The 18,634-nt window shown below is 52.5% G+C and overlaps 1 protein-coding gene across 1 annotated transcript in view; it reads right to left on the reverse strand.

Annotated features, from left to right (window-relative positions):
* The window catches only part of TRABD2B (TraB domain containing 2B), a 224,890-nt gene that overhangs the window by 21,579 nt on the left and 184,677 nt on the right, over nucleotides 1-18,634 (reverse strand). Inside the window, exons 3-4 of the mRNA XM_032247518.1 lie at nucleotides 13,948-14,094; nucleotides 7,040-7,214 (exon numbers count right to left, since the gene is read on the reverse strand). Coding sequence (XP_032103409.1) covers nucleotides 7,040-7,214; nucleotides 13,948-14,094 — 322 coding nt within the window. The remainder of the gene's footprint in view (nucleotides 1-7,039; nucleotides 7,215-13,947; nucleotides 14,095-18,634) is intronic.

The raw sequence follows: 18,634 nt of genomic DNA on the forward strand, positions 1-18,634 counted from the left end.
ATGTTGGGGCTCAGCCTGCAAGGCTTGCCCAGGCTCCCCAGGTCTCCTGGCCACGGTTCAGCAGCCCCTTCCAGCACTGACAGCTGTTCTCTGGCCAGCTCTCTGCAGGAAGACACATTCCATTTCATCTGCCGTGGCCTCGTGGATGAGAAGATGAGGAAACAGAGGGAGGACCTTGGGGGGATGGGGCACACAGAGCTGTGGAGACAAAGGGAGGGAGAGAGGCGACAGAGAGAGAGGCGGGCAGAAGAGCAGAGAGACACTCACAGAAAGGGGCATGGAGGAGGAAGAGAGCTTCAGGACCGATGGGGAGCCAACAGACAACGTGGAAAGAAGGATAAAGGGGCCCAGAGACAGACAGGAAGAGACACAGAGACAACAGTGGGAGAGAGGGAAGAACAGACACCAGGACAAAGAAATAGAAAGAGACGAGGATAGGACAAAGAGATACAGAGACACAGAGGGAATGAGAGACAGGGAGAAAGAGGAGGGAGGGAATCCAGAAATGAAAACAAAAAGCGTGGTGGAGACCAATTCACGGAGGACATCAGGGAAGGCTTCCTAGAGGAGGGGCTCCTGTATCCAGTCATGTATCAAGGACTCCCAGGGTGGATGGGATTCAGATGGAGATGTAAGAGAAGACAGGAAAAGTAAGAAGCAGCAGCCTGAAGGTAGATTGGTTCTTAAAAATTGTGGGGCTGGGAACCCTGTCTATTCTGAGCAAAGCCAAGGTCCCACTATAAAAGACACTTACATACAAACAGGAAGAGGTGCCCTGCTTGGAGCAGGTGCATCCCTGTGATGTTTTAGTGCAAATAAAAAGACTCCCTTTCTCCTAAGTGCAATCTAGCCTGTGCCAGGGCACAGGGCTCAGTGAGCAGAGCACAGGCCAGAGCCAGATCCACCCCATCTCCCATCAGCCTGGCACAGCCTGACAGCCCCTGTGGACCCTCTGACATGGGAAGGCAGGCTAGAGCAAGTCTTGTCTGGGGTTAGGACTATTAGAACACCCCACTCATCAACCAACTACGTCACCTTGGGGAGTGTCCTTTTTCTCTTTGTGCCTCAGTTTCCCCACATGGTGTTGGGCCTCATGTTCTCATGGGTCCTCCCACCTCTATGATTCCTTCATTTGAGGACCTGAACACACACTTCTACTTAGTGGGCCTCCCAAGCCCAGGATGCTTCTGAAATGTCATTTCGTTTTATCCTGACAGCGGCCCTTTGAGGTGTTGCCAGTTTCCAGGTAAGGAAACTGAGGCTCGGTGAAGGGACAGGACTTGCCCAAGGTCACACATCTGGTAAAAGGCAAAGCTTGGACTTCAATCCAGAGATGTCCCAGTTTACTGCACGTCCTGCTACACCCACTCTGAAGTATTGGCAGCTGCGAGGGATCCTGAGTTCACATTTGGGGGCAGGAAATTGTCAGAAACATGTGTACCTTCCAAGGTTCACCAGATTGGACAGGAGAGTGTGCAAGCGCTCAGCAAGAATAACACATAATTAACAGGGCAATTTCAGGACCGTGTTGAGGGGCTGGGCAGAGGGAGGAGGGGAGAACCAGATGTTCCCACAAAGGCTCCAAAGTAGCATGGGCTCCCCCCGGCCAGCACACATGTTTTCTCTCCAGTGAGGATGCTGGGTTTCCAGTTTTCTCTTCCTGGAAGAGGCATCCCAAGCCCCTATTTATGTTCCGTCTGAAATTAATGCAAAGGAAACTTTCAAATGCTAATCTAGCTGCCAGGACAGGCCGGCCGGATGTCAAGCTATGGCGGTGTTTGTTTTCCTGAGGAAGTGTGGCGGGAGGGCTGGGTGGGAGGGCCGGTAGAGGATGGGCAACTGGTCTCCCAAAGAGCGTCTGGTGGGACACCAGCAGAGCGGAGCTTCCCTTCTCCTGCTGTGCAGGCTGCCTAGGGAAGGGTTGGGGCCCTTTCAGTTCCATGGGGTCAAAGATGATGCCTCCACTGTACCCAAACTTGTGCCAGGAGCTGACACACACAGTCGTCTCTCCTGAGGGGTCACAGTATGGAGGCAGAGATGGGCAGGCAAACACTCACAGGACAGCATGAGCCATGCAGTGCCAGGGGCCACAGGTTGAAGTGGAAGGAGGGACCCAGACTAAGGCGATCAGTGAGGAGGAAGAGAGGAGGAAGGGCGTTCCCACACGCACAGAGGGGAGAGCCGGCGTGGCATGTGCTGGCCAATAGCAGTTCTGGGTTGCTGCAGCATAAAGTGAAAGAGGAGGTGGCAATTACCAGGGTTGGAGCAGGACGGTGTCCCTCCTGTATGACATTCTCATTTCTGCAGGACATGGTGAAGGGGGCAGATTCAAGCTGGGGCCAAAAATCACTCTCCCAGGCAACTGTCCAGCTGTAAGGGAGTGAGTGCTCCACCCCTGGAGGTATGTAAGCCGAGGCTCGAAGAGCACTTGTCAGGCCTGTGAGGGGTATTCGGACATCCTACAGGGAGCTGGCCATGGCTGGGTGGAACCAGAGATTCTGCCTGCTTTAGCAGCCTTTACCAGCTGCGCCTCTTTGGAAGCTGTTAGAACTCAGGATGTCAGAAATGAAAGTGCCCCAGGGCTTCAGCCGGCCAGCTCAGCTCTGCCATCAACACTGCAAAGATGGATACGAATTCCGAGAAGAGCAATCCTGCTGAGGCTAACAGAACTTGCCCTGTGTCACACTGGCAGAAAGGGGCAGAGCTAGGCTCAAGCCCAGGCATGGCATGGGGTATGTCCATGTCAAGGCCCAGACCCAGGCAATGGCCGTGCTGGGTGATTTCAGGTCAGCACAGGACACAGCCTGTGATGGGTTCCATGAACCGCAGGAGGCAGTGCTCAGCCTGGGATCCCCAAGGCCATGGCAGTCACTCTTTACAACATCCTGAGGCTTCTTTTTTAGAATCACAACACCCCAGGATCCCTGGGAGCTACCTGTTGGCAGGGACCGGGACCCACACTTCCTGAGCCTCAATGCTACTTGGGGCTGAATTTGGCTCTTGGGATTTCCCCACAGTGTCCCAAAGGCCACAGAGCACTTCTGCCTTTCGACCCCAGCAGCCTACTCTCTCCTATCTGGGAGTCTTGTTCTTAGAGGACTTCGGGCTCTGAGAGGCCAGGAACCCTGAAATAATGGTGGCAACACAAGAGCTCACATTTATGGAGTGACTGTGTAAGGCCAGGCCCTGGGCCGTACTAGTGCTAGTCAGCTGAATCTCAGGTTCATCTGCAGAGAAGTGAAGCAACTGATCTGCCCAAGGCTACTTCTGATCAGGAAAATGCAGGGGTTCTAACTCACACAGTCTGGCTCCAAGCCCATGCTCTTAACCTACAACACTTTCTTCTCTTGCCTTTCCCACACTGTCCAGGAAGAGTGCTGAGCCCCTTGTCAGATTCATATATCCTCTTGCACCGATGGAGCAGCTCTGGGATCCAGCCTGGGATGTAGGCATTCTGTTCTTGACTCTCCCCTGCTCCGGAGGGTGAGAGCTGGCTCCAGCTAGGGACAAGTCAGGAGGGGATGTTCCTCTGGCTGGCTGGATGTTCTGGCCTGAAGCAGCAATGGTGACTCTGGCCAAGGACTGCAGCCCTTCACAGGCATACCAGCTGCCAGATGCATGCGTGGAAGGGCGGCAGGGCGCTTTGAAGCACCATCGGAAATTCTGAAATACTTCAGATGCCATGGCCTCAAGCTCCAGCTTGGGGAGTGTGGCAGACCAGGGTGCTTGCTAGTGAGAGAGGACAGCAGCTGTTATTTTTGTTTGTTCATTTGTCTTGTTTTTTTTAGTGATGGGGGTCTCACTGTGTCACCCAGGCTGGAGTGCAGTGGTTCAATCTTGGCTCACTGCAGTTGACATCTGGGCTCAAGCAATCCTCTCACCTCAGCCTCTTGAGCAGCTGGGACTATAGGCATGCATCACCATGACTATGACTGGCTAATTTTTTTTATTTTTGTAGAAATGGAGTCTTGCTGTGTTGCCAGCCTGGTCTCAAACTCCTGGCTTCAAGCGATCCTCTTGCCTCAGCCTCCCAAAGTGCTGGGACTACAAGCGTAAGCCACTGCTCAAGAGGCTGAGGTGGGAGGATTGCTGTTCAGCTAGAAGGGACCTTGGGCCTAGCTCTGTCTAAAGCCCCTCACTGTGCAAATAGCGGAGGAAAGACTCTGAGAAGGCCACGTAGAAGATCTCAGAATCCCCTTTTCACCCTCATGTCTTTGACGTAATTCTCACCCTGCTCCATTTCATTCTTTTCTGGCTTTTCCCTCCCTGATCTGACTCTGTAACAGGCCCACTGGGCTGGCTCCGTGCCCCGCACATGGAAACGGAGCCCTTGGATCATAGCTCCTGGGCCTGGGGTCCAGTTGTGGCCTTGTCCTGGATTTCCTGGGGCTTCGCTCATGTCCCTGCCCTCTGTGGACCTCAGCTTGCCCACAGCTGGGATGAGGTTGGCAGCTCAAGCTCAGAGTCTCTGTCCAGCTTGGAAAACCTCGAGTGGAAAGGAGATTTGCTGTGCAGAGTGGGCCATTTGTTCCAGGCATGGCTGAGCCAGGAGAAGTGGCAGCTGCCATCAGGATCTGCACGTGGCTCGAGATCTGCTGTTTTTGGAGGGTGGATTCATGAGAGCAGAGGCGGGTCTCCCCCTCCCTGACTTTACTGCTGGCCTATCCTCATAAGTTCACCAGCCCAGAGGAGACCAGGATGGGAGACCCTGGTCAATGTTTATTTCTTCACTCTTTCATTCTTTCATTCACTCACCAAACTCAAAACCTATTACACGCTATCGAAGACACGGCAATGATTAAGCGGTGCCCCACCTCCGAGGCGAGCGTGGGAGACAAAGCCAGCAGCACTCACTGACCACAGTGTGGGGAGCAGTCCCGAGGCAGGGAGGAGGGGGGAGTCTGGGACTGGGATAGTGGTAGTGGGCATGGGCAGAAAGGATGTGTGTGAGGTCTTTCTGGTGGCCTGTCAACAGGGTTGGCTGGGGACTGGCTACATTCTGGAGATGGGAGAAGCTGCATTGGGCATGATGCCTTTGTGCTAGCCTGGTGCTGGAGTGCACATCTGTGTCCCCACAGGCCTAGGGTTTCAGGAAAAGGAGGTGAGTGTCCAGGGCTGCCCTCACTGCTGTAATTTTCAATGTTAGACTCTCCTGTTTTCTCACTCACAGACAGAGCTGGAGGCAGCTACCCTCAGCCTTGGGTGACTCTGGTCCCGGGTCCTGGGGCAGGTAGGACTACTCAGTTGGGGTGTGTGGAATGAGGGCTCCCTCACTGACTGCATTCTCTGGAGGCTCCCCCAGGTCCAGGAGGAGCCTGAGGGCTGGATGACTCAGGGTGGTTCCCTGTTTGGAGTCTACTGGGGGCTGTTCCAGAGCAGGAAGCACTGCCCTAATGCCTATAGGAGGGAGGGCTGACGAGGCAGCTGGATGATGGGGGAGAGGAAGGGGACTCTTCCCTGCACAGTCCTCAGAGCTGTCCTGACTCACACCAAGCTGCCAGCAGGTGTCCTGCATGAGGCTCGAGAGTGACTTACCCTCTCCATGCTGCCAGCCAAGGTCCTGCTCCTGCCTCTAGACCCCTACAGGATCCCTCCCTTCTCTAAAACCCATGGCTGAATCACTCTGGAATCCTAGATGGCCAAAATGAGTCCTGGATTCCCTTGTTCAGATGGCTAAACTGAGGCAATAAGAGGGAAAGAGATTTGCCAGAGGCCGCGACAGGCTGTGGGGGAGATCCAACATGAACCCAGAACTCTCTGTCTAGCTGCTGTGCCTTAAAGAGGCTGTCCCAGGAGGACTGTGTCTACTTCTGAGCCCCTCCCCTGTATCTCTACGTGCGGCCTTCAAAGGAAAGAAGAAGCCCAGCAGATGTGCCCCTGGCTCTTGCCCTTGGGGGTGAATGTTCAAACAGTGGACATATCCCATTACAAAATCAGGACATCCACAAGGGCCCTTGTAGGTTAGACTGACTGCTTGTCCTGGAGGGTGGCATGACGGTGGCAGAAGGGGAAGGGAACAGCTAGGGGCAGCAGCATGGACAGCAGCACCAGGTGCAGTGAGCATATCCAGGAGCCATCTCATTAATTCTCACAATGCAGGAGGTGAGTTCTGTCAACCCAAATTGCAGGTAACGTGAGCAAGAAATAAACATCTGTTGCTGTAAGCTACTGAGCAGAAGCTGGTTAGTAATAGGAGGCAAACACAACATGTGGTCCCGATGTAAACAAAGCGTTACCGGCAGGAACAGACATACAGACAGGAACAAAGAGTGAGGGAGAAGAGGAAAAATGAGAGGAAAAGGAACAGGGAGAGAGATGCTAAGTGAGCCCTGCACCTGAACGTCTGGACTTCCCTTTGCAGGAAGAGGCCAGGTGCCCCAGAAGAAAGCATCAAGTTCACGGTTCACCTGTGATGATCACACTTCTACTTACTATCATGATGGTGATGATCATCACCGTAGCTGCCTTTTTGAGTTCCAACTATGTGGCAGGTTGTTTTGTAAATATTATCACTCATCTTTACAACTATTCTACAAAGTAGATATTTTCAGTTCATCAAATAGTTATTACTATCGCTGCCCATTTATATAAGAAAGAACTGAGTCTTTGAGAAGGTACCAGCCAAGGTGATGTGGCTGGGCTGGGATCTAGAGCCAGGATTGTGGGATGCCAGAGCCAGCCTCTCCCTCTAGGAGAGCTTCACAGCCTTGCCCCTGGCTCTGCGGTGGGCCTGAGGCTGCGCTGGGCAGTGGGAGCTGGCTTTAGTTCTGGGCTCTCACATGGCTGCCTGGGGCATGAAGGGGCCACAGAAATTATCCCGGCCATGGCAGGGGTCATCACTCCTCTTTCCCGTGGGGATCGTTATGGAAGAACCCTTGACCCGAAGCAGAACTGCCTTGGGTGCTGCCGCTAAGCACTATGTGGTTTTCCTGCCCCATGCTGGGTCTCGACTTCTCCCTCAATGAAGGAGAGGTTAGAGGAGAGCCAGGCAAATCTCCCAGGATTCTGCAAACAATCCCTTCCCCACACTGGCCCAAACCTGCTCCGAAGGCAAAGAAGCAGATCTTGTCCTCGTTCTCCTGCAGAAGCGCCATGACCCTCTTCCCCATGCGCTCATTCCTCTTGTAGATGAGCTCCTGGCGGAAGTAGCTGTCAATCTCCTGGGCCGTCACCTGCTCGTGTGGCGGGAGGGTAGTGTTGATAAAGTTGGGCAGCTGCAAAGGCAAGACAGAGGCTGCCTTCAGTTGGCTTTATTTTTTAATTTTCTTTTTTAAATTTTTGATAAAGGATCTTACTGTCACCCAGCCTGGAGTGCAGTGGCACAATCATGGCTCACGGCAGCCTCAACTCTCTGGCTGAAGCCATCCTCCTGCCTCAGCCTCCCAAATAGGTATGTACCACCAGGGCCAACTAATTTTTGAATATTTTGTAGAGATGGAATCCTACTATGTTGCCCTGGCTGATCTTGAACTCCTCCTGGGCTCAAGCAACTCCTGCTGTGGCTTCCCACAGTGCTGGGATTATAGGCATGAGCCAATGTACACAGCCTGTTGTCAGTTCTTTATGGAGCAAGGTGGACTTAGGATAAATATGCACAGCCCAAGTGGGGCTGGGCAATTTACTTTTATGAGGCCCCTACAGTGGGCTACATGTTATGTACATATATCTCATCAACTCCAAAATCCTCTGAGATAAGTGTTATTCCAGTTTTAAAGACGAAGCAAGCAAGAGTGGAAAAGATCCAGAGACGTGCAAAGCTGCACAGCTAGTGAAGGGGTAGCGCCAGGACAAGGCCCAGCTGCTGGGCTCCTACATGCATTGCTCTGCCTGTGTCTCTGCCCTGTTTAACCTCGGCAGACGCGGAGGTCTGGGGAGGCTGGCACTGTGCTCATCTTGTTAACGGCTCTCACTTCACCACCGAGCCCAGTGCTGGCATGTGCGATGAATTCAGTTCAGCAAGAGGATGTGCAAGGTCCACTGAGCTGCATGGTGCAGCAGGAAGGCCACTGAGTACAGGATTAGGCTGACCTGGGCTTCAGCACCCGTTCGGATGCTGCGTGGCATGGGGCAAGTTACTTAACTTTTCCGAGCCCCAGCTTTGTCACCTGTAAGATGAAACTGATGATATTGTGGGGATTCAGTAAGAGGATGGGGGCTGTCATGGGCTGCATTTAGCACATGCCCTCCTACAGAGATGAGAGAAGAGATCATTACTTTTGATTTTCCCAATGCCTGAGCCACCATCTGCTGCTGCCACAAACTCCCCATCCCTGTACCACCACTTTCCAGGGCGCAATGCAAACACCTCCATTCCTTTCTGAAAAGCTCAACCCCAGGGCCATGGCTTCCGCCAAGTTGGTTTGCTCAACAACCTAGCTTGGAGCTGCCTAGCTGAGCTCTGGGTGTTTCACCATCACCCCACACTACGCACCCAGCCACATGGCCTGGGAGCGGCATCAGTAACATGCTCTTGAACTAGGCAGAGAGCTCCCTGGGTTCAGGGACAGAGCTTTTGTCATTCCTGGCTCCCAATACCTGGCACAAAGAAGGAACCCAGATTCCCTGAACCTTGAACTTAAACTTGGGCTGTCCCTTTCTGAGCACAGTTGCCCCCCTGTGTTCTTCTATTCTCAATATTTTGTCTTTCCAACCTGGATAACAGGCCCAGGTGCTCCTGCACCATCTCCTCCAATATGTGTATGGGGCTGTTGAGGCAACTGAGGCAGGGAGTCAGAACATACTCTCTCTTTCCTCACAACCTGCCTGTGTCATTCCACCCTCCAAGCTCTTGCTCACAGGATGTCTTCCACCTGGTTTCCCTCTTCCACTTCTCTATCTTCACCTACCCAGGCCCAAAGCACAAGACACCAGACCTCACCAATGGATGGGTGAAGTGGATGGAGAGGCTGGTGCGAGGAGGCTAATTTCCTGCAGGTTTAAGCCCCCCAGATGGTCCTGCAACCAGCCACATGGCTTCCAGAACCCCTGCAGCACTGTCATCACTCCTTCTGAGGAAAATGGAGTCAACGGAGGCTGAGCTTTAAGGGATTCGAAGGAGCTGGGATAGCTGCCTCTGCTATCTGCTGGCCAAGGCCCAGTGTGTTTCCCAGAGTGGTAGGGGAGGTAAAGGTACATACACCATGGGGCTTCTCTGCCAGAAAGGCCTGATTCGCGGCCTTGGTATGAACAACACAACATGGCTGATGTTCCCTAACCTTGTGCAGTGCGCAACATGCATAGCTGTAGACAGCAGTCTTGCTAGTGCCCAGTCAGAGTTGGGAATGGAATTCTCACTCCCCCACGTACCCGCTTTGAAAGCGAGGATTGGAAATCCTAAAGAAACAGGGCAGGCTTGGACTTGATGCTGCTATGGGAAACACTGAAGGCTTCTGAATGGGAAGAAGCACAGACAGGCCATGACTCAGAGGAGTTATTTCTGGAAATATGATCCTCATAGGTTCTCCTTGTTCTTTAGACATTCTGGATAATAATGTGAAAACTGTGTCGTAGCATCAAATAAGTATTTGTCCAATCAGTGAATGAATGAGTGAGCTGAGGGGCCTCAGAAGTACGGAGTTATGAATGTAGGGCCTGAAGTCAGGCTGCCAGGACAGCTTGGGTTGGAATCCCTCTTTTGCAGCTTACTAGCTGAGTGGTCTCTCTAGAACCAGAAAGTTACTTGGCCTCTCTGAGACTCAGTTTCCAAATTGGTAACACGAGGTTAACACACATTATTATAGGGGTTAAATGAGATGAGTTTTAGAAAGTGCTTACTGAGCACTGTGCCTGGCACAAAAGATATCCTGAATCAATGTCAATTATCATACACCTGGCCTGGGGATGGAGCTGGCTTCGTCACCTTTCCCAGTGAAGGGTGGCCTTGGGCAGAGGGTAAAGATGAAAGTGACAAATAAATGGCTCTGAGCCATCGGACAGTACCATGGAGGCAGAACTCCACTTCCCCTTTCCTTCCAAGGGTCCCTGGAACCTGAACACGTGCCCAGCCCTTCCTCCCATGCTTCCTGACCACAAATGTGCATTTGCACAAAGATGATTCTCCATTCGTTAATTGGGGAGTTAAAAAAATTAACAAGGACAAGAACTCAAGAGTGAAATTTTAAAGCCATGAAAGAGTTGGGCTAGCTCCCCAGGCTCCCTGGGCTGGCCAGCCGCTGGCCGGCATTCTCTGCATGTCTCATGCTGAAGGGCCTTGGCTCCATGCCAAGGATGAGGCCTGGGTTTGGGCCAGGGCTGGGATGGAAGCAAATTAATGATGTCATTAAACTTGTTGGGGGCCTTAAATCTTCTATGACAAGTTTAAGTGCAGGATGCACAATACCATTTTAAAGCGGACACGTGAGGTCTCCAGGGATGGGGTGATGAGGCAATTGGTTGGACAGGGCTGGGGTGGGGCTGTGGGGGCTGATTTCAGTGTAGGCTTCCCTGACTCATGAACCACGTCAGGTCTAATGGTCAAGTGCTCAGGTCTGCTGACACCACCTGCCTAAACTCTGCACCCCTTCCCTGTAGCCCATCCATCCAACAGACACCCTGTGGGAACTTCTGTGAGCCTGGCCCTGTGTTGGGCTAGGGAGCCTGAGCACTTCCTCAGACTGGTGGTCTGCTGCTCTTGATGAGGCTCACAGCCTGACGGGGGAGTCAGATATGTGCACAAGAACACTGATGGATACATGCTTTGAGAGGACAATGAGGGACGTGTGAGCCCAGAGGAGGCACCTAATAGGGTGATCACGTGTCTTGGTTTGACCAGGACAGTCCAGTTTGATGAATTGTATCTGACTCCCAAAATTGTCTGGGTTTGGACAATAAATATATGCAGCGACTCTACACCTAAGGCAGGCTTAGGGCTCAGGCTGGGCTTCCAAGGGGCAGGCCTTTGGACCACCCTGCTGTTGCTGCGCACTGAGAGCGCCAGTGGCCTGGGGGCTGCAGAGGCCAGGGACGCAGCCATTGCTGCAGGTGGGGACAGCAGAGCCGGCATGCAGGCCATGGGTGAGGTGCCCCTGGCCCCTGGCCCAGTGTTATCCACCCAGACCCTGCGCCTGTCCTGCCCTGGCCTCCAGACGTTGCTTCCTCATCTCCCACGTTATAGCCAGAGGCATCTTTCTGACCACAGTGCTCTCCCGCTTGTACTCTCCACCCCTTAGCTCCCCTCTGTATCCCCATCCAGGGGACTCTACTGCTAAGCCTGGTTCTCATATCACCTTCTCCCTTTAGAAAGCCTTCAGACAAAGGGACTATGGCCCCACAGCCTCCGTATCCTCAGTGTCCTGCAGACTTCGAGGCTCTCAGCTGCAGACACAGCCCTACCTCCACCAGATCCCCATGGGAACTGGATTTAGCCTCAGCATCCCGACACGAGGCTTCTCTGCACCTTGGGGTAGGGTTGCCAGACCCCCTCAAGTGACTAGATTCTACCTGTGAATCCCTGGGTGCAACCTGAGCTGCTCTTCAAATCCAGGTGGCCCAATCCACCCACCCTCTGTCCCACTTCAAGTGTGGGAACTGTTGGGAGACATGTGAGTAAGTTCCACTTGCCAACGGCAAATCAATGATCTGGACCCAAGCTCAAAGAAATTCTGAGCTGGCCACCTCCTGAGGTCACCTCGTGCCTCCCTTTCTCAGCTTAGGGTCAGCCACAGTCTGGCCCGCACCCTGTCCGGCATACGCCCACCCTCCTGGCCACATCATGGCCAGGCCATTGTGAGTAATGGCCAAAGCCTCCTTTGCTATAGAGCTCCCTGGCTGCTCAGGACTCACGGGGGTCTCCCTCAGCAGATGAAGCAGGGTGGGCCTGGCCACAAAGGGGGTCATGTGTAGGTGAGATTCCTACCAGCCTTGTGGTGTCAGCGTTCTTCTCTCCACCCTCACTTCTCTGCCACAGAGTCTGAGCTCTCAGAATCCAGAATCCCAAGTCTCTTATGGCAAAGTCTCCAGTTCTTTCCTCTTCGATTGTCTATGCTGCAGCAAGTATACCACATACCTATATTTGATCAAATGACAGTCACTAATGGCATGTGCTCTGTGCCAGGCCTAGGCTGGGCAGCGGGGACCGAGATAGGCAGCACACTGTCACCCTCAGGAGCTCCTGGTCTGTGGGGCAGGTACTGATGGAACACCATGGCCCAGCCTGGCCGGGCTCTGTCTGCAGGCTACTCTCACCACCCCTTTCCTCTTCTCCTCTTGCCTCTGGCTCACTGGTACATGGTTTCCTCTGCTAGAACGTTACTCCTCCCCTTGTCTGTAGCCAGCTCAGGTTCTTCTGTGCCCTCTCATCTTGGAAAAAATCTTTCCTTCTCTCCCCAGTCCCAGGCCCTACGCACAAGCCCATCTAAATCAGCCGTTCCTTCCACAGGTTCCAAATGCTTCCTCCACTCCTTCCTCATAGCAAGGATCACACTTTGGTACAATTTATTCTTGAATCTCCCCATCTTTCCTGTGTGACGGGAAGACCCTTTCCATAGCACTGTGTCTAGCATTTATAAACCATTTCATTCATTCATTCATTCAGCCAATGTTTACTGAGTCCAGCCCTGGGCCAGGGGCTGTTTCAGCCAGTTGAGATAAATCCATGAATAAAACAGACCAAAACTCCTTGCCCCCGTGGAGCTTACATTCTAGTAGGGAGAGCAACCAATAAAGAGTCACTAATCAATGTATCAAGTAGATAATGTGTTAGAGGATGGCAAAGGCCCTGGGGAAAACAGTGGAGCATAATAAAGAGGGTGAGAGTGTGGGCATGCAGGCCAGGCTGCAATTCTGAGTGGGTGGTTGGGGTCAGCCTCACTGAGGTAAGATTTTAGTTAAGTGCTGCAGGCAGAGAAGGAGCGAGCCGTGGTCATACCTGGGAGAGGCATTTGGCAGAGGAAGCAGCCAGGGCAAAGGCAGAAGCTGGTGGGGTGGGTTCACAGACCAGCAAGAAGGCCCACACAGCCCAGGTGTGCAGGAGGGGAGAGCAGAAAGCGACAGGGTAGGGAGAGAGCACGGGCGTCATGCAGGCTACTGCAGACACTCTGGCTTTCACCTTGATGAAAAGGGGAGGTCCATGCAATGTCCTGAGGAGGGAGGTGGCGTGTTCTGCCTAATTCAACTGCTTCTTGAATGAATGGGTATTCAAGCACCATGACAGGGGAGGCACAGGGGCCTAGAGGTGGCTGGGAGAATACCTGATCTTATCCAGGGGCTCAGGAAGGTTTCTCAGGAGGTGATGTATGAACATGACCAGGTGGGAGGAACCCAGGAGGAGAGAGGAGCCTGAACGAAGGCACAGAAGCTTGAAAAGACAAGTGACATTGGAAGAGTTGCAAGTTCCACAGTCAGCAGAGCAAGGTCTTTAGCGTGGGGCACCTGGGCTGTGACAAGGCCAGCAGAGGGCACGTTGTAAGGTCCTTGAATGCTGGAGGAAGCATTTTGGAGTAGACCCTGAGAGCAGTGCATGGAGAGGCATGGCGGAGTCTGAGCAGGAGTGAGCCACGTCCAGCCCTTAGATCCTACTTGCTGTCTGACCAGCCTGGTGGCAATCTTTCCTCTAAGACTCAAATCAAAGCAGAATGCCCTGGGCTGGGCTCAAGTCCAAGCTCTAAATAACTGGGCTTTCCTTCCCTGGAACTTAATTTCCCCAGATGTAGAACTGAACGTCTCAGAGGCCTCCCGGGTTTTACAGGCTAAGCTTCCTGGGTCCTAGGACCCAGAGCCATATAGATCTGGCTCAAGTTGCTGCTCTTGGTAACTTAAAACTCAATAACTCATAAGCTGTGTGGCCTTGGACAAACCTCTTCTCATCTCTGAGTCTCAATTTCCCCATTTATAAAAGGGGGATAACAATAGCTCCTTCTTGCCATGGCTGGAGAGAAGACTGCCTATGCCTGGCATGCAGTAGGGATCTAATAAATGCCACGTATCCCAGTCTTTGGAGTGGAGCCTCACCTGGGACGTGTCGTGGTTGAAGATGACAGCGTTGAGATCTCCGCAGTTGTAGTGCTTGATGAGATCCTCCGTGGTGTAGTGGGCCTGCAGGCTCCCGGCCCGCACACTCTCTTGCTGCAGCAGGGTTTGGTTCAGGGCAAACAGCACCTAGGCCGAGGAAAGAGAGAGGAATGAGGGCTGTGCTCAGGGACCCTGGCTGAGCTCTAGGACTGGCCCTCCTTCCTCTGGACTTCGGAGCAACAGACCTGAAACAGAGAAGGTGTGTGGGGCCGGCACTAGCTGGCTCAGTCTGCATGTTTCCAGTTTCTGCTCCTGCCTCATGTCTCTGAGCATGTTCAGCCTGCTCTCACCTCCGGCCCTTTGCCCACACAGGTCCCACTCCTGCTCTGGGTCTCAACATCTTATAAAGACGTGGCAAAATGAGAACGCAGCCTAGGTCTGGGTTTTGGAATGACGGATGAGTTGTTCTTTTGACTCCTTTGTGTTGCTGTGCTTAAAAATGGCCTAGAATGAGCATGAACTCATTTTGTAGACAAGAGCATCCCACAAACAAAGCAAAAGGACAGAAGCAAAAAGCCTGGCTCGACGTCAAGGCCCACCTACAGGCCAGCTGCCCTGGAAGGCTTCCTCACCAGAGAAAGGCCTGAGGAGCTGGGTCCCTCAGTGTGTGATCTATCCTTGGATTCAGCATGCATGTCCTCAAGCTCCTCTGTACTCCAGGCCACCAAGCCTGTGCCCAGCAAGATTTACGGGTGTCAGGATCACTTGGAGTGCTAGACAAAAAGTCAGATGCCCACACCTCACCCTCTGGGATCAGAGGCTCTATATTTTTTAACAGGATCCCTCCATACTTTCTAAGCAGTCTGACTGCCTCTGGCATTTGAGGATCGTGAATCTAATGGAACATGACCTGCTCATTTTAGATGGGGACACTGAGGTCCAGTGAAAGGAAGGGAGGGAGTTGCTCAGTCCACACAGCTAGGCCTGGAGCTAGTTTTGGGTGACTAAGTATCCCAGACTCCTTTGGCCAACAAAAGGGAGGAGACTGATCATTATTTGGGTTATTTAACACCGCTGAAGAGAACAACTTGGTCCTGTGCAAAATGTCAGGAGGCTGTCTCGGGCAACTGGTCCCTGCTGTTAGCCCAGCTAGTCCTCGGTCTTCAGGCCTGCTCATTCTGTCTGCACAATGCCTTGGACGTCAAGTTCCTAGCCTCTTCACCTAACCTGCATTCAGGCCCAAGGATCTCTCGTTGAGTCCCCTGCACCAGTCCCACCCATCTCCTGGCACAACCCCCCTTCTCTCCTATCCCATAGTTGTCTGCCATGGTCATCTTTTAAAAGCACATATCTGATGCTCTCTCTCTTTTTTGCTCAAAACTTCCACAGGTCCCTTCTGCTGCAGGTTAAAGAGCTAGCTCTTCAGTAGAGCCTCCAAAGCAGTAACCCAGACCCTGCAGTGGTCAATAACCTCATTTCTTACATGGCCTTCATGCCTCTAAACACTAAAATACTCAGCATTCCTTCAAACGAAAAAAAAAACCAAAAAACTTCTGCCTTTGTGCCTCTGTCTATGCAGTTTCATAGGGAAATCCTGCTTCTTCCAGGCTCTGCTTGCAAACTCAGACTTAGCTGTCCAGACTCTGCTCAGCTATCTCCTCCAGGAAGCTTCCCTGACCACCTGCGGGCTGGGTTAAGCCCTTCCCTGGGGCTCCCACAGTCTCCATGGGTGGTAGGCTGCTAGATTCATGGACCTAAAGCTTAGCCCCTCCCTGTGTTCATGCCGCTTGCCATGGAACTTTGTAGCTCCTTTCCATTCTGACCCTGGACTTCCTTCAGCCAATGGGATGCTAGTAACCATTACAAATGCAGGACTGAAAAGCAGTTATGTGCTGCTGCTGCTGCTGCCTGCCCCTCTGCCATTGCCCTGAGAACAACCCGAGCTAGCCTGCTGGATGATGAGAGACATCTGGGGCAGAGACGTCCAGCCAAGGCCATCCTCGACCAAGATCAGCCAACAGCCTTCCAACCCCCAGATAGGCAAACCAGCCCAGCCACGATCAGCAGAGCCTACTCACAACTGGCCCCAGATGCATGAGTAGTAAACTCTTATTGTTATTGTTACACAGTGTAGTTGTGGTGATAGGTAACTGATACACCATGCTTCCTTCCACTGTGAGGGGAACTTTACGTTGTATCTGCTGTTTAGCTACCAGCCTCCCGGATTAGGCTATGAGCTTCTTCAAGACAGGAATTGTGTCTTGTTCATTTTGAATCTGCAGCACTCAGCGCTGTGCCTGGTGAAGACAGAGTGTCACTTCATTGTTTCTTTATTTCTTCAACACCTGCTGAGATCACTTCATGGTTCAAGGCTTCTCACTGATTCCTTAAATCTAGCCCCTACAACTTCTGCACTCTGCATTTTGAGGCATGCCACCACCTTGTGGCAGAAGGTCCTATCAAGTGGCAGCAGTCACTTGGTTCAAGAACACCTAATCTGACCAGAAAAGCTCACAAAATTAGTGTGCACAGCCAGGCCAAAGTACTAACATAGGCAATAGGGCCAAGCATGTGCTCATGAGTTCACCTCCTTCCCCTCCCAGTTTTGTTCGTGGCTGGGCAGGAGAGCTAGACTGCACTGACTGCAGCCCTGGCTGCTCCCCGTAATGAGCTGGCTGGAGATGAGGTCGGCCCCCACCACCCCTAACCCAAAACTCCACCTCTGGGCCTTCTCCAGGCCTCTAGGCTCTGGCCGCCACACTGAAATCTAATATGCAGCCATCTGGTGCAGGGCGTCGATGGCAGCACGGTGGCTGGGGATGGATCACAGGAGGCAGTGGCCTGGTTGCTGTGGGCATTGCTAAGGCACAGGCACTTCCTCCCACACGGCACATGCCTCGGATGAAAGTGTCCGTGTCGAGCTGATCTGCTCTCCTCCTGTGGGGGCCAGGGACATAGGCTTCCCGTGACCACACCCGGCCACTGCACATACCTGCCCCCTTGCTGCTCGGCTTCGGCTTGGCCAAGGCACCATCTGACCTGTGGTGAGGTCATCGGCCCAGGCACCCAGAAGACCTGGCTGGAGGAGAAATGTCTCCCCAGGACCTTGCTCGACTCAGAGTCACTTTTACAATCACGTGGCCGTCACAGAGCTGGAAGGTGTTCCAGTGAATTTGGTACATTATAACCTGTGGGGTGCTAAAAACAGTCCTGGCATGTAGTAAGTGTTGGATAAGTGTTTGTTAAATAAAAATGAGAAGAAAATAGACCCCAAGCTTCCCAGATTGGAGCTGGAAGGGCTGTGGAGTTCATCTGGTCCAGAGGCATTTCAGGCCTTTTAAAGCCATGTTCTTTCTGTTGTTTTCCAAAGGAACCTTACTTAGAACTCAAAATATGGAGCAGATAAAAATGGAAACTTCCTTGGTTGGAGGCAGGCGGGCGCCTGAAGTCTCACTAGCTCAATGTCCGCCTGCAGCAGGGACTCCCAAGGCCTTTCTGTGGAACTCACAGGTACCCTGGAGCCTAGTTCGAGAACCACTGATCTTATCCTGTGGCCTCATCATATTAAAGAGGAGAGGAGGCTGGGGACCAGAGCAGGCAGGATGGGACTTGCCCAAGGCCACACAAAATGAGCTGGGGGCAGAGTGGACTCAACCTCCACTCTCAACTCCTGGTCCAGAACTCTGCAGTGCCCTGGACCACATGGCTGGATTTCCTGACATCCACAGGCACGGTCCACATTTATCCACACGCACTGCCACACCCATTTTTTTTTCCTAGAGCCTTGTGAAGTAGCCAGGGAATATTTATTGTTAGCCTGTTACTAATAAGTCTGCTATTAATAGTCTATTACTAAGATATAAAACGGAGGCCAGGCCGTTTGTGGGACCTTCCCACGTGTTACAGTAGGAGTGTGGCTGGGCCAGGACTGAAACCCAAGCCTATCATCCCGATCCTCCCCACTCGGGGGGAGTTTCATGTCTCCCAAAGACCCTTGTCTTTCTTTTGCTTTAGGCAGTCATCCCACTGAACTGTCCCTCTCCTCTGCCTGTTTCCTGCTGAATCCCAATGTCTCCATTAGCAGACACTCAGGCAGCACTGCAAAAGGAGGGATGCTGATCCCGAATCGTGTGCTCCTTCCCTTTCACCTCCCGCCCTGTACCATCCTTTTGCAATTTATAAAGAAGTCTTCATCCATTCATTACTAGGATTACTATGTTTATTGAGCACTTACTATATGTCAGAAACTTTCTGCACTCATGTTAATTTATGTTTATAGCAACTCTGAGGTAAGTCTATTATTAGCTCCGTTTAATTAAAAAAAAAAAACAAAAAACAGCAACTGCAGCAAAGGGACCTCAAGTACCTTGCCAAAGGTGTTAAAGCTGGAGAGGGTGGGCCAGGCATTTGGGCTAGGCCTGGAATGCACCCTCTGAGTCAGCCACTGCCTCGTATGCCCTCCCTCTGCTGTCCCTGGAAGACAGCCAGGAGAGATGTTGTCCCTAGTCACAGATGGGAAACCAAAGAAGCAGAAGGGCCTGATGGGCACAAGGCCACAAGGCCAGTAAAGGATAGGGCTGAGGTTTGAAATTACATCTGGCAGCAGGCCAGGTTCTCACAACCAGGACTTCAGTGTGGCGTGTGCTCCTTCACGAGCATCCTTGGTACTTCCAACAGACAGAGGGAA

This window comes from Sapajus apella, unplaced genomic scaffold (assembly GCF_009761245.1).
Source record: "Sapajus apella isolate SASKATOON/1434 unplaced genomic scaffold, GSC_monkey_1.0 scaffold62, whole genome shotgun sequence".
Taxonomy (NCBI): domain Eukaryota; kingdom Metazoa; phylum Chordata; class Mammalia; order Primates; family Cebidae; genus Sapajus; species Sapajus apella.